Below are 13208 nucleotides of genomic sequence, written 5' to 3'. Positions count from 1 at the left end.
CAGAACTGGGATTCTTATTATTTGTCATCTATTTACAGGTTAATTTACAGGTTGAGACTATAGTAAGGAAAGCAAATGCAATGTTGGCATTTATTTCTAGGGGAATAGAATATAAAAGCAAAGAGATAATGCTGATAGCAAACAGGAGAAAATCTGAAGATGCTGGAAATCTGAGCAACACACAGAGGGACTTTGGAGTTTAGGTACATGGTGATCTGAAAGTGGAGTCACATGTAAACAGGGTGGTGAAGAATGTTTAATGCATGCAGCCCTCAGTCAAAGCACTCGGTATAGAAGTTGGGAGGTTATAATATATTGCAGTCTTACAAGGCACTGGAGAGGCCGCACTTGAAAGCACTGTTCAGTTTTGGTCATTGTGCCATAGAAAAGATGTTATTAAACTGGAAAGAGTGCAGAAAATACCTACAAGGATGCTACCAGGACTTGAAGGACTGAGTAATAATGAGAGGTTGAACAGGACTTTACCAATATAGCATAGGACACTGTGAGGTGATCTTATAGAGGTACATAGATAGAGTGAATGTACTCAGTCAACTTCTCAAGCATTTAGGAATCAAGAACTAGACGGCACTGAACTAAGGTGACAGGTGAAAGATTTAATAGGAATTTGAGGGAAATGTTCTTTTTTATATCGAGGGTGGTATATTTAAGGAATGAGCTGTCAGAGGAAGTGGTTGAGGTAGCTACAATTTAGAAAAGACAGTTGGATTGATGCATGGATAGGAAGGGTTTAGATCTACCTTAGTTATAAAGAGACTTGGTGAGACCGAATCTGCAGGGAATATTGTGTTCAGGTCTGATCTCTCAAACTGGGGAAGGATGTGTTTGCTGGGAGTGTATCAGATTAAGAGGAGAGATTAAGCACACTGGAGCTATAGAATTCAGAAGAGTGAGAAGGGATTTCATTAAAATATGCACAATTGTTACAAGGCTTAAAGAGTAAACATCGATCCTGGAGAAATGGTGTTTCTCCAGGCAGGGCTGGTTTTTGACATCTAAATTCTATAGCTCCAGTTTGCTTAATTTCTCCTCAGTCTGATTCAGTCTCACCAAGTGTCTTTATAACTAGGATAGATCTAGTTCTTAGATCCTTTTGCAATAAAAGGACAATTCACTGATTGCCTTCCTAACTGCTTTCTGTATCCCTGTGGTAACTTACAATGATTCATATACATTGGCTCCTAACCCTCTATGAATATTGAATATTGAAAACAAACCATTTCAATGTGTTGTTCACCATTTGATAAATATTCAGCTTCTCTATTTTTCCTCCCCAATTCTTTGTTTACTTATGCTCAAATTCCAGATACATCAAATTTCATAATAATAAAGAAAATTATACTTGGGCCATGGAGTCAATGTTAGCTCAACTTCATTCCGATCAATTCCATTCCCTCAATTACTTTCCTGTTATCTTTTCTCCCTTACATGCTCACTAATTCCCTGATTCTCCCACCACCCACCTACAATAGGGATAATTTACAGAAGCCAGTCAACATGTATTTGGGATGCGGGGGGCTACTAGTGCATCAAGGTGAATCCCACACAGTCACAGGGAGATCGATAGATTCTAAACACAGGTAGCATTGGAGGTCAGAAATGAACCCAGGTACAGTAACTAAAACTGTGAGGCAGCAGCACTACCCGCGGTGCCATGGTGCCCCCTATGTTGTATTGTTCAACCTCCTGCACTTGTCTTAGTCTTTAGTCAGTACCAGATGAGGATTATCTTTCATAAATTATAAAGCCACCGAGATATTACATAACACATTTACCAATTCCAGTTCTAAATATCTCAGGTTGTCCAATTTATGTTTGATTAATTAAATAGACTATTAAAATCATTTTCTAACTTTTTAACAAGTTTATTTGTCAGTAATCTGCTCTTCACTTACTGGTCTGTTAATCAGTAACACACTTTAGCACAATTTTACTTTTATTTAGACCAGAGACATCTACTGTATGTACAGTAGTTTGTTCACCCCAGATTTTCTCTGCTTAGTCACTTTATATATGTTTACAGTGTCTCAATTTTAATACATCCAACATTCACAAGTATTACAAATTTACCTTCCTTCATGCTTCCTAGTGTTTGCTTTTCCTTTGTCTGTTGTATATTTGTCTTACCGGGTGTCTACAGATCTCCTACTTACAATACATCCTACCTGAGATCCAATGATGTCTTTGCTTTCCTGCACCTATATATTTTAATTGATTAGGTGAATGAAGCTTCAATGTTCCGTGGAAGCATACAGGTGTGAATAAGTCATTTGGCTCATTAGACCATTGCAATCTTACATTAATTAATTTGCATTTAGTCTCCCTCCCTCCCTCCCCATAGGTTTGTAGCCTCTTTTGATTAAACACTGATCCAGTTTTTCCCTAGTAAATGCAAAGTTCAATTGTTCAAATTGCATCAATAATTCTCTGTGCCAAGCATTTCTTTTTCAATCAGCCACTTCACTTCTGCTAAAATCTCTCCATAATTGCTCAGTGATAATTTTAATTTGATGATTCTCGGCTGCACTTTTTCTTCTCAAAGCTTTAGCATTTCAATCAGGTCACCTTCTAGTTTCTGATATTCTAACAGAAACTGTTCAAAGATTCATTTTATTATCAAAGCATTATCTGAAATTCTTCTTCTCCAAATAGCCACGAAACCAAGAAAGAAAAGACCAGCAGCATGATCACCAACCCACAAATCCATCCTCCCTGCACAAAAAAACGAACAAAAACAGAGCCAGCATGTCGATCCCCAAATACCCTTCTTCCATACATTAAAAAAAAAGAGAAAGATCAGGCGAAAAACACAAAATATAAAAAAAACTAAGACTGTAAAAAATCTATAGTGCAAGTCCATATCCAAAACGCAGAAAGCCTGGGTAACATTCTCTGGGTACAGCCCCAGTCCTTTCACTCTCCTGCAGCAGAGCGATCTCAACTGCGATCAAAAGGCAATCTTCCTTCTCTGGCAGCAGAATGAACCCACCAGCAATCAAAAGGCAGACTCTCCTCTCCGATAGCAGAGTGATCCCACCAGCAATCAAGAGGCAGACTCCCCTCTCCGATAGCAGAGTGATCCCACCAGTCATCAAAAGGCAGACTCCCCTCTCCGATAGCAGAGTGATCCCACCAGCAATCAAAAGGCAGACTCCCCTCTCCGATAGCAGAATGACCCCACCAGCAATCAAAAGGCAGACTCCCCTCTCCGATAGCAGAGTGATCCCACCAGCAATCAAAAGGCAGACTCCCCTCTCCGATAGCAGAGTGATCCCACCAGCAATCAAGAGGTAGGTTGCCAGCGCTCACCCTCTGCATTCGCATTGATGTTTCAATCTTCCTCGTTGCTTTAATCAGCGAACAATGGAAGCCTCAATCAGTGAAATGGAGCCGAACATTGGCTCACACCCCGTCCCACTGCCTTCTTGCCACAGGTTCACGCTCGCTGCCTCTGCCTCTGCCTCCTGGAATCCTCCTTGAGACTGCGGAGCGCTGAAACATCCAGACGATCTCCAAGCTGCGAATTACAGGCTCCAACAGTTCCAGAATCACATTCAAGATGAAAAGCAAATGTAAAAGATATAAAAGAAGTGAAATACATGATTTCATGATCCATCCAGAAGACGTCAAGGAGCATGGTACACAGAAACCACCTTGGCCAGAACTGTCCAGACAGTGGAAGTGATGAGCATTTTCAGTACTTTCTGATACTGCAATCAGACACGAAACAGAAAATGTTTCATACCATTATAAGATAAAGGAAAAGAATTAGGCCATTTGGTCTATCGGCTCTACTCCGCCATTCAATGATTTTTTTAAACTCCATTCTCCCGCTTCTTCCCTAATGACATGAATGGATTAGCCAGGATGGGCAATAAAAATGATACTATGAGCACTTAGTGCATGAAAGGAAGAGGAAAGCAGTAACAAAGATCAAAGGACACATGGAGAGCTATGCAGAAATCAGGAAGTTGCTTTGCAAGTTGCTCAAATCAAATACATGAAAGGGCACATTATATTATACCACAAATCCCACAGAAGAGGTTGGGTTTACTATTCCAATGTGTGTGAATGCTTTGCAATTCAAGTCTAATGTCTATACAGCAGCATTACAGGTGTCCCCCACTTTTCGAACGTTCGCTTTACGAAACCTCACTGTTACGAAAGACCTACATTAGTACCCTGTTTTTGCTAACAGAAGGCGTTTTCACTGTTACGATAAAAAATCAGTGCGCGCCCCAAACAGGCTTCCTCCCCCGGGTTCGGAACGGCATCGCTTAAACACATGCCTGTGAGCAGCCTTTTGCAAGATGAGCTCTAAGGTGTCGGAAAAGCCTGAAAGAGCTCGTAAGGGTGTTACACTTAGCGTAAAACTAAACATAATCAAGCGTTTCGATCGTGGTGAACGAAGTAAGGACAACGTGAGTTTGGCTTGTGGAAGCTGACGAAGATGATGTTGAAGAGATTTTGGCATCTCATGACCAAGAACTGATAGATGAAGAGCTGATGCAATTGGAAGAGGAAAGGATAACAATCGAAACTGAATGCAGTAGCGAAAGTGAAGCAACTGCGTGAGATTTTCGCTGCAATGATAAAGTACGACTTTAATTTTGAAAGGGTACATTGGTTTAGGGGATATTTGCAGGATGGTTTGAGTGCTTACAAAGAACTGTATGATCCAAAAATGCGCGAGGTTCAGCAGTCAAGCAAGCCTTCCACATCAGCCACAGCAGACGACGAACCTCGACCTTCGACATCGAGGCAAGCAGTCATAGGAGAAGATGAGCTGCCTGCCCTAATGGAAACAGACGACGAGATGACACCCCAGTGTCCCACCACCCCAATTCCCGGATAGATACCAATTCGCGGAGAATGCAGCGGTAGCCGGGAGGCACACAGCACATCTTTAAGAAAAAAGCCGAAATAAACATGCTAATTAATTAGGTGCTGCCCAGCACGTAGTTGTTGGCCCAGATTAGAGGCGATGCAATCGGCAATCAGCACTGATCTGGGCTGACAATTACGTGCCGGGCAGCACCTAATTAATTAGCATGTTTATTTCGGTTTTTTTCTTAAAGATGTGCTGTGTGCCTCCCAGCTACCGCGGCACCGCTGCGTTCTTCGTGGATCGGTATCAGGTCGGCAGCGCAGAGGGTGGGGGCCACTGCACCACCCAACCTGCGACGACTCAGTCTAACACACCATCATCAGTGTGCTCTGCGCTGTGTTCCAGTAAGTGATACTACACTGTACATACATTATTTCTACTTTATATAGGCTGTGTATTTTTACATGTTATTTGGTATGATTTGGCAGCTTCATAGCTTAAAGGTTACTGGAGTGTTTTTGCCAACAGCGCTTGTGTGAGATTTTCTGCTGACGGCGCTTGTGTGAGATTTTCGCTACGGAGATCTGTTCAGGCAATCATTGTAGAGAAGTATTTCTACTTTATATAAGTTGTGTATTTATCATATCATTCCTGCTTTTACTATATGGTACTGTTATTTTAGGTTTTATGTGTTATTTGGCATGATTTGGTAGGTTTTTTTTGGGTCTGCGAACGCTCACAAGATTTTCCCATATAAATAAATGGTAATTGCTTCTTCGCTTTACGACATTCCGGCTTACGAACCGTTTCATAGGAATGCTCTACCTTCGGATGGCAGGGGAAACCTGTATCAGTATTGAATATTAAATTCCAATCTAACAGATATTAATTCTTGTTGTATGTTTAAAGTAAACCATTCTTTCAGAAATCTTTTATTTCTGTCTCTTCCATCTCATCTTCCTTTACTGCATCTTATTTTATGTTCTGTGTATGAACAGTACAGCACAGGAAAGGCCCTTTGGTCCACAATGTTGTACCAAACCAGTTAAAAAGTAAATTAAAAAACCCCAAAACTAATCTCTCCTATGTGTTGAACTAACATTTCTCAAACGAACTTTCTGATTCTGCATACTGCAGTAAGCATTCTTCAGTCTGAGTCGTTAAAGTTGCTTTAATTTTTCCCACAGCTCCACTGACTCCTGTGGAGATGTGCACTGCTGTTGAACCAGTCTGATAATCATTGCAAATTCCAGTCAAAAATCCACAGGATGTAGACACAACTGTAATGAACATCTGTTTGACAATGACTGGAAAATACCGACTATTGATTAAACACAGAAATATACTATTGCTGTTTAAATCACATTATTCCATCATAAAACTACTTGAAAAGGAGAAGAGGAGCAGTTTAGGAGGAGACAATGGCATCCAACGCCGACTTCTTTGCTTGCATCTTTGGAAACAACTCTATTTCTCTCTTTAATATCTCTATTTTTCCCTTTCAGGGTTCTTTTGAAGACCCTGACCAGGAGTTATGCTAACTTCAGTTCTTTGTGGGAATGGGACCCACTCTTGGGGTTTCATGACTGGCCATTATTTGATATGCCAAGGATGCGGCCGAAGAGATTAGCTCGCCTTTGGAGTTCTGGGATCCTCGTGGCTCTGGAGGCAGGAGGAATGAAGGTCAGTGTCTCTGCCGGTGTGTTGTGGGAGACAGAAGGTTGAAAGCAGCGAGCTGGCTGCTGTCTGTGTGCCCAGAGACCCGAGGTCTTTGGGCACAGAGCTCGGAAAAAGCGGCACAACGGACTTTTAACACCATAAATCAACGAGTTGTTTGTTATGTCTCCCTTCTTGCTGTGAAACGGAGACACCTCTTTCTCCCTTACTAGGGAGAGAGAGAGCCTTTGGTTTGTCGAATACTGGGTGAATGAGTAGTCTTTGCGGCACTGCAATTCTGCGTCTTTGCTGATGCTTTGCTGCACACTTGAGTGCTCGGTGGTGGGTGCCATGGCTTTTCTTTTGCTGGTGGAGGAGAGGGGATTGTTGCTTTGCTACTGCTTTCACATGGGAGGGGGAGCTTGGGGGTTCTAACATTTAACTGTCATTCAATCTTTGGGGGCACTCCTCTGTTTTCGTGGATGTTTACGAAGAAAAAGAATTTCAGGATGCATATTGTATACATTTCTCTGACATTAAATGTACCTTTGAAACTTACAAAGTTAAGAACATAAAAACCTAAGATATAGGAGCAGGAGTAGGACATCTGACCCATCGAGCCTGCTCTGCCATTCAATAAGATCATGGTTGATCTGACCATGGACTCATCTCCACCTATCTATCTTTTCCCCCATAACCCTTAATTCCCCTACAATGCAAAAATCTATCCAACCTTCTTGTAAATATATTTACTGAGGTAGCCTCCACTGCTTCATTGGGCTTAGAATTCCACAGATTCACTGCTCTTTAGCAAAAGCAGTTCCTCCTTAACTCAGTTCTAAATTTACTCTCCTGAATCTTGAGGCTATGTCCCCTAGTTCTAGTCTCACCTACCAGTGGAAACAACTTTCCTGCCTCTATCTTATCTTTCCCTTTCATAATTTTATATGTTTCTGTAAGATCTCCTCTCATCCTTCTGAATTCCAGCAAGTACAGTCCCAGATGACAAATTCTCTCCTGATAGTCTAACCCCCTCATCTCTGGAATCAAGCTGGTGAATGTCCTCTGCACCACCTCCAAAGTCAGTATATCCTTCCTCAAGTAAGGAGACCAGAAATGCACACAGTACTCCAGATATGGTCTCACCAGTATCCTGTACAGTTGCAGCATAACCTCCCTGCTCTTAAATTCAATCCCTCTAATAATGAAGGCCAACATTCCATTTGCCTTCTTGATAGCCTGCTGCACCTGCAAACCAACCTTTTGTGATTCATGCACAAGCACTCCCAAGTCCTTCTGCACAGCAGCATGCTGCAATCATTTACCATTTAAATAATCATCTGATCTTCCATTTTTCCTTCCAATGTGGATGACCTCGCATTTACCAAAATTGTATTCCATCTGTCAGGCCCTTGCCCACTCACTTAACCTATCTGTTTCTCTCTGTAGACTCTCCACATCCTCTGCACAATGTGGTTTTCCACTCAATTTAGTGTCATCAGCAAACTGTGATGCAGTTTTATAAGGCCGTATCTGGAGTATTGCATACAATTCTGGTCACTCTATTATAGAAAAGATGTCGAGGCTTTGGAGAGGGTGCAGTCGAAGATTACAGGATGTTGCCTCGATTAGAGGCCATGTATTGTAAGGAGAGGTTGGACAAACTTGGGTTGTTTTCTCTGGAGCGGTGGAGGCTGAGGGGAGATTGGATAGATTACGAGAAGCATAGACAGAGTAGACAGGAAGTATCCTTTTCCAAATTGAAATGTATTTAATGCGAGAGGGGGTAATTTCAAAGGAGATATGGGGGGGGCAAGCTTTTTTACATAGTGAGTGGCATACATTAAGAAATTTTCAGAGATGTTTAGATAGGCACTTGAATATAAGGAAAATTGAAGGCTATGGACATTGTGTTGGCAGGAGGGAGTAGTTTAGTTGGCTATTTATTTGGTTTGGCTCACACTGAGGGCTGGAGGGCCTGTTCCTGTGCTGTACTGTTCTATGTTCTAACTTAGCATCAGATATTCCTAATTTATAGAAACACAGTAAGAAACAAAAATGATCAGTTTATGATGATTAATGAAATCTCATTCTGCACCTGAAATGATCAATGTAGAGATTGAAGATTGTTTATGGTCATCCCTCAGTGTACAATTGTAAAGGTGAACGAAATGATTCTTACTTCGGATCCAATGCCGCATAAAAAAGACACTTGATTCAAATTACTTAACATCAAATTCCTCAATCAGAGGCACTTCACCTGTGTTTGTCCTGACCCTCATGATGGCATCAAACCCTATTGACTTCTGTACGTCCTTTCTTAGATTGTTCAAGAAGTGTTCGCCATCAAGCTGTATCTGTGCAAAAAAAAGATGAGGAGCTTGAGAAGTACTGGTTCTACCAGCAGATGGCACTGTGTAATAGTGATATAAAGCAGCAAAAACTAAACCAAGCAGATTCTTCATTCTGTATTGTATTTCCTCTCAATAAATAATCTATTGCTTCTGAAAAAACCTTAAATTAATTCAATCTTATAGATAATTGGAAATTCATGTAACTAATGACATCTTGGTGCATACTTCATTACACAGATTTTGCTCAGTCACATTTGCTCAATTTGATGAACCCAATACTGAGGGGCAGATGTAAAGAGTGATTTTGTGGTGTAAGTCCATAGCTTCCTGAAAGTGGTCATGCAAATCGAGAGGGTGGTTAAAAAAGGCATATGGCACACTTGCCTTTATTAGTTGAGGCATTGAGTTCAAAAGTCAGGAAGTTATGTTGCAGCTTTATAAATGATAAATTCTGGTAGGTCACAAAAAGAGTTTTGCTACAAGGAGACGTTGTTTCTCTGGATCAGAGCAGGCTGAAGGGAGATCTGATAAAATAACGAGAGGCATAGAGAGACAGTCAGTAACTATTTCCCAGAGTCAAGGTGTCTAGTACTAGAGGGGATGTGTAGGGCAGGGTTTTAAGTGTTTTTTTCACACAAAGAATGGTAGGTGCCTAGAATGAGTTGCCAAGAGTAGGCTAAGAATACAAAGATGTGGACCAAGTGCAGGCAGAAGGGATCAGGACAACACTCACTGGAGGAACTCAGCAGGTCGGGCAGCATCCGTGGAAACGAACAGACAACATTTCGGGCTGGAACCCTTCATCAGGACTGAAGAGGGAAGGGGCAGAGGCCCTATAAAGAAGGTGGGGGGAGCATGGGAAGAAGGCTGGTAGGTTCCAGGTGAAAAACCAGTAAGGGGAAAGATAAAGGGGTGGGGGAGGCGAAGCAGGGAGCTGATAGGCAGGAAAGGTGAAGAAGGAATAGGGGAAAACACAATGGGTAGTAGAACGAGGTGGAACCATGAGGGAGGTGGTAGGCAGCTGGGGGGAGGGGGCAGAGTGAAACAGAGATGGGGGAAGGCGGGGAGGGAATTACTGGAAGTTGGAGAATTCAATGTTCATACCAAGGGGCTGGAGACTACCCAGACGGTATATGAGGTTTCGCTCCTCCAACCTGAGTTTAGTCTTATCATGGCAGTAGAGAAGGCCATGTATGGACATATCCGAAGGGGAATGTGAAGTAGAGTTGAAGTGGGTAGCAACTGGGAGATCCTGTCTGTTGTGGTGGACGGAGCGGAGGTGCTCGGAGCGAAGGGATTAGGAGTCATTACTTTAATTAGCTTGGCACAACACTGTGAGCCAAAGGACCTTTTCCTGTGCTTTACTGTTCTATGTTCTATGATCTAATGCAGACCCTGAAAATATGAGTCAATTAAAAAAATCCCCCAGGGGCAAACCAGATTATATTCATGAACAAACTGTGATCCAGATTATAGAAATAAAGATAATTGTTTACTTTATGCTTGTGAACTGTGACTAAATTCCCAAAAACTAAATCCAAATTTGCAAATAATTATTAATGCTGCATGATTTATTATTTTACATATGGTGGAAATATTCTTTCTTCAAACATCAAAGTAAGGAAATTATTAGCTGTAATTTAAGACATGACATATTGGTACAGATAACCAATTGCACAGAAACTGCTTGCCTAATACAAAAACTCAGAAGAAATGGAATTTATTCCTAAATCAATAGATTTGGCAAGTGATTGAAGATGGAATTGAAATAATCCCCATTTCACATTATTTCTGTTTTATGAATGTAAGTTAACCTTTCTTAATTTTTGGCGAGACTTCTTAAAAACAAGAGAAATTTCAGGTACTCCAAAATATAGCAAGTAATTCAGACTATTCAGCCCTGAATTCTTTCATCTGGTGAGGACTGGAGTGATTGAGCAGTTGAAGTGACAATGCTCTATTTCACACTTCATTCTAAACGCCGGCTGCTCACTTTGGCAGTGTGTGAGAAGTCTGTTGGAATCAGGCAGCATTCCTGAGCATAATTACAGTCCCGTTGAAGTTGTATAAGACATTTGTGAGGCCTAATTTGGAGCACTGTGTGCAGCTTTGGTCACCTACTTAAAGTAAAGATGTAAATAAGTTTGAAAGAGTGCAGAGAAAATTTACAAGGATGTTGCCGGGACTGGAAGGCCTGAGTTATAAGAAAAGATTGAATAGGTTACAGATTGAGAGGAGATATGGTAAAGGTATACAAAATTATGAAGGGTAAATATAAGCAGGCTTTCTCCACTGGTTGGGTGGGATTTCAACTAAAGGTCATGCATTAAAGGCGGAAAGTGAAAAGTTTGAGGGGAACATGAGAGTAAACCTCTTCGCTCAGAGGGCTAACATGTGGAACAAACTGCCAGAGAAAGTGGTGCATGCGAGCTTGATTTCAATGTTTAAGGAAGCTGGAATAGGTACATGGATGGTAGGGGTATGGAGGGCTATGGTCCTGGTGCAGGGCGAAAGGTGTAAGCAGTTTAAATGGTTTGGCCCACACTAGATGGGCTGAAGGGATTGTTTCTGCACTGTACTTTTCTATGACTCACTGAACTGTGATTGCATTCTGGCTATGATCTTCTGGAGGGAGGAACTTCAACTTCTCTATTGGATCAGTCACCTCAATATGCTATAGGTAATACCCATATGTACTACATTACAAATAGGTAATAGGAAATTTCTCTGTATTTCTCATCCAGTGTTGGAATTCATTGTATTAGTGCAGTTACCAGACTTCAAATGGTGATGAAAATTGAAGGTCACAACTCTTTAACAACAAGTATATTTTTCATGCATTTTCATATGATTGGGAAAGTGACCATTTGGCTCATAACATTTATTCTGGCTTTCAGAGCAATCCCATTCCCCCGAGTCTACACATGCCCAGTAATACCTCCGATTCTTATAACACCCACCCACTCTATGGGCAACACAGTCACCAATTAATCTAATGATCAACACACCATTGTAATGCAGAGCATCGTGCAAATGGTGGAAACTGGATTAAGGCTGGGATTAGGGTCAAGAAAAGTGGTACAAACTGCACACAGACAGCACCCACAGTCAGGATCGTACTTGGGTCTCTGGTAATGAGAGTCACTGTGATGCCCATTTTACGGTATGGATTAAAAAAAATAGCTTGTACAAATTTTACTTCAAAATAACTAATTGTAGTGGATCTTTCACTAATATCTGTTCAGATGGTCCAGCAATTAAGATTCAAAGTAGGTTTATTATCAATGCATACAGAATACAACTCTGAAATTTGTCCTCCCAAAAAAAAACAGAATCCATGAACACATGTAGCATGAACCTCAGTCCCCTAAAACGAGCCTACAGCCTTGCCGATCAACGTAGATTCCAAGGCTCCCGCATTTTCTTTTGACAACAGCTAGCGAGAAGTCTGGTCAAACACAGGCAGATGAAGCCAAACACCTGCCCACCCTCAACTCCCGCCCTTGTCAACTTCACCCTTGCTCAACACTTCAATTGGAAAGAAGCAATGGAGTCGATTATGAGCTTGCACCCCATCCCCAAGTTTCCAGGCCTCTATCAAACTTCACTGAATTTCTTGAGACAGCAAAGGGCCAGATCACTCAATCAGCCCCAAAACAAACCATGAAAATGTAACTCACTGGTTCCAATCACAGACAGCATAGTAGTAAGAATCATATTTGAAAGAAGAAAAGAAGCAGCTTTGCAAACTGTCGCTGTTGGTCGCATTGTTTACTGGCACCAGCTTGACAGGATTAAACCCATAATAGATAGGGTTGAGGGTTTGGAGTCTTGACTGTAGGCTAAAATGTAGCCTTCTGCTCCACATTAGTCCGCCATAGAGTCCAATGTAGCAGTACAGATATCTGCAGGCTTCTCAGCTCCGAATGGAATCTGCTGGGCTAAGTCTTGATTGGGAACACTTTTTAAACATTCATCTACTCTCTCTTCCTGCGTTTCCCAGCTCCAGTGACTGAGATAAAGATGTTCGAATTTGAGTCCTGCTCAAGGCATTTTCTTACTGTTACATTATAAGTTTATTAACAACAGGTGGATTGCGGAGGACGAAGGAAGGCGTGCAGATGGAGCATCAGGTAGGGGAGGGGGAGAGGTGGAGTTGGGAGTTAGAAGTAGGTGGATGACTGATGGGGGCAGTCAATGAGAAACAAAAGGCAGAAGTTGCAGTGAGGGGAGGGGAGGTGGAAGTCGGAACCAGCTGATGGAAGATGACAAATGACAAAGTGGCTACCAGGGCAGGAATCTGATAAGGAAAATGATAATGGGAAGCATGGGGTGGGGGTATGGTTAAA

The 13208-nt window shown here is 41.7% G+C and overlaps 1 protein-coding gene across 3 annotated transcripts in view; it reads right to left on the bottom strand.

Annotated features, from left to right (window-relative positions):
- Positions 1-13208, bottom strand: part of sec24d (SEC24 homolog D, COPII coat complex component) — a 194306-nt gene that overhangs the window by 59119 nt on the left and 121979 nt on the right. For all 3 annotated transcript variants that reach the window (XM_072253167.1, XM_072253168.1, XM_072253169.1), the window contains exon 16: positions 8766-8862. In XM_072253167.1, coding sequence (XP_072109268.1) covers positions 8766-8862 — 97 coding nt within the window. The remainder of the gene's footprint in view (positions 1-8765; positions 8863-13208) is intronic.

This window comes from Mobula birostris, chromosome 3 (genome assembly GCF_030028105.1).
Source record: "Mobula birostris isolate sMobBir1 chromosome 3, sMobBir1.hap1, whole genome shotgun sequence".
Classification (NCBI taxonomy): domain Eukaryota; kingdom Metazoa; phylum Chordata; class Chondrichthyes; order Myliobatiformes; family Myliobatidae; genus Mobula; species Mobula birostris.
This window is presented reverse-complemented; position numbering and strand designations above follow the sequence as displayed.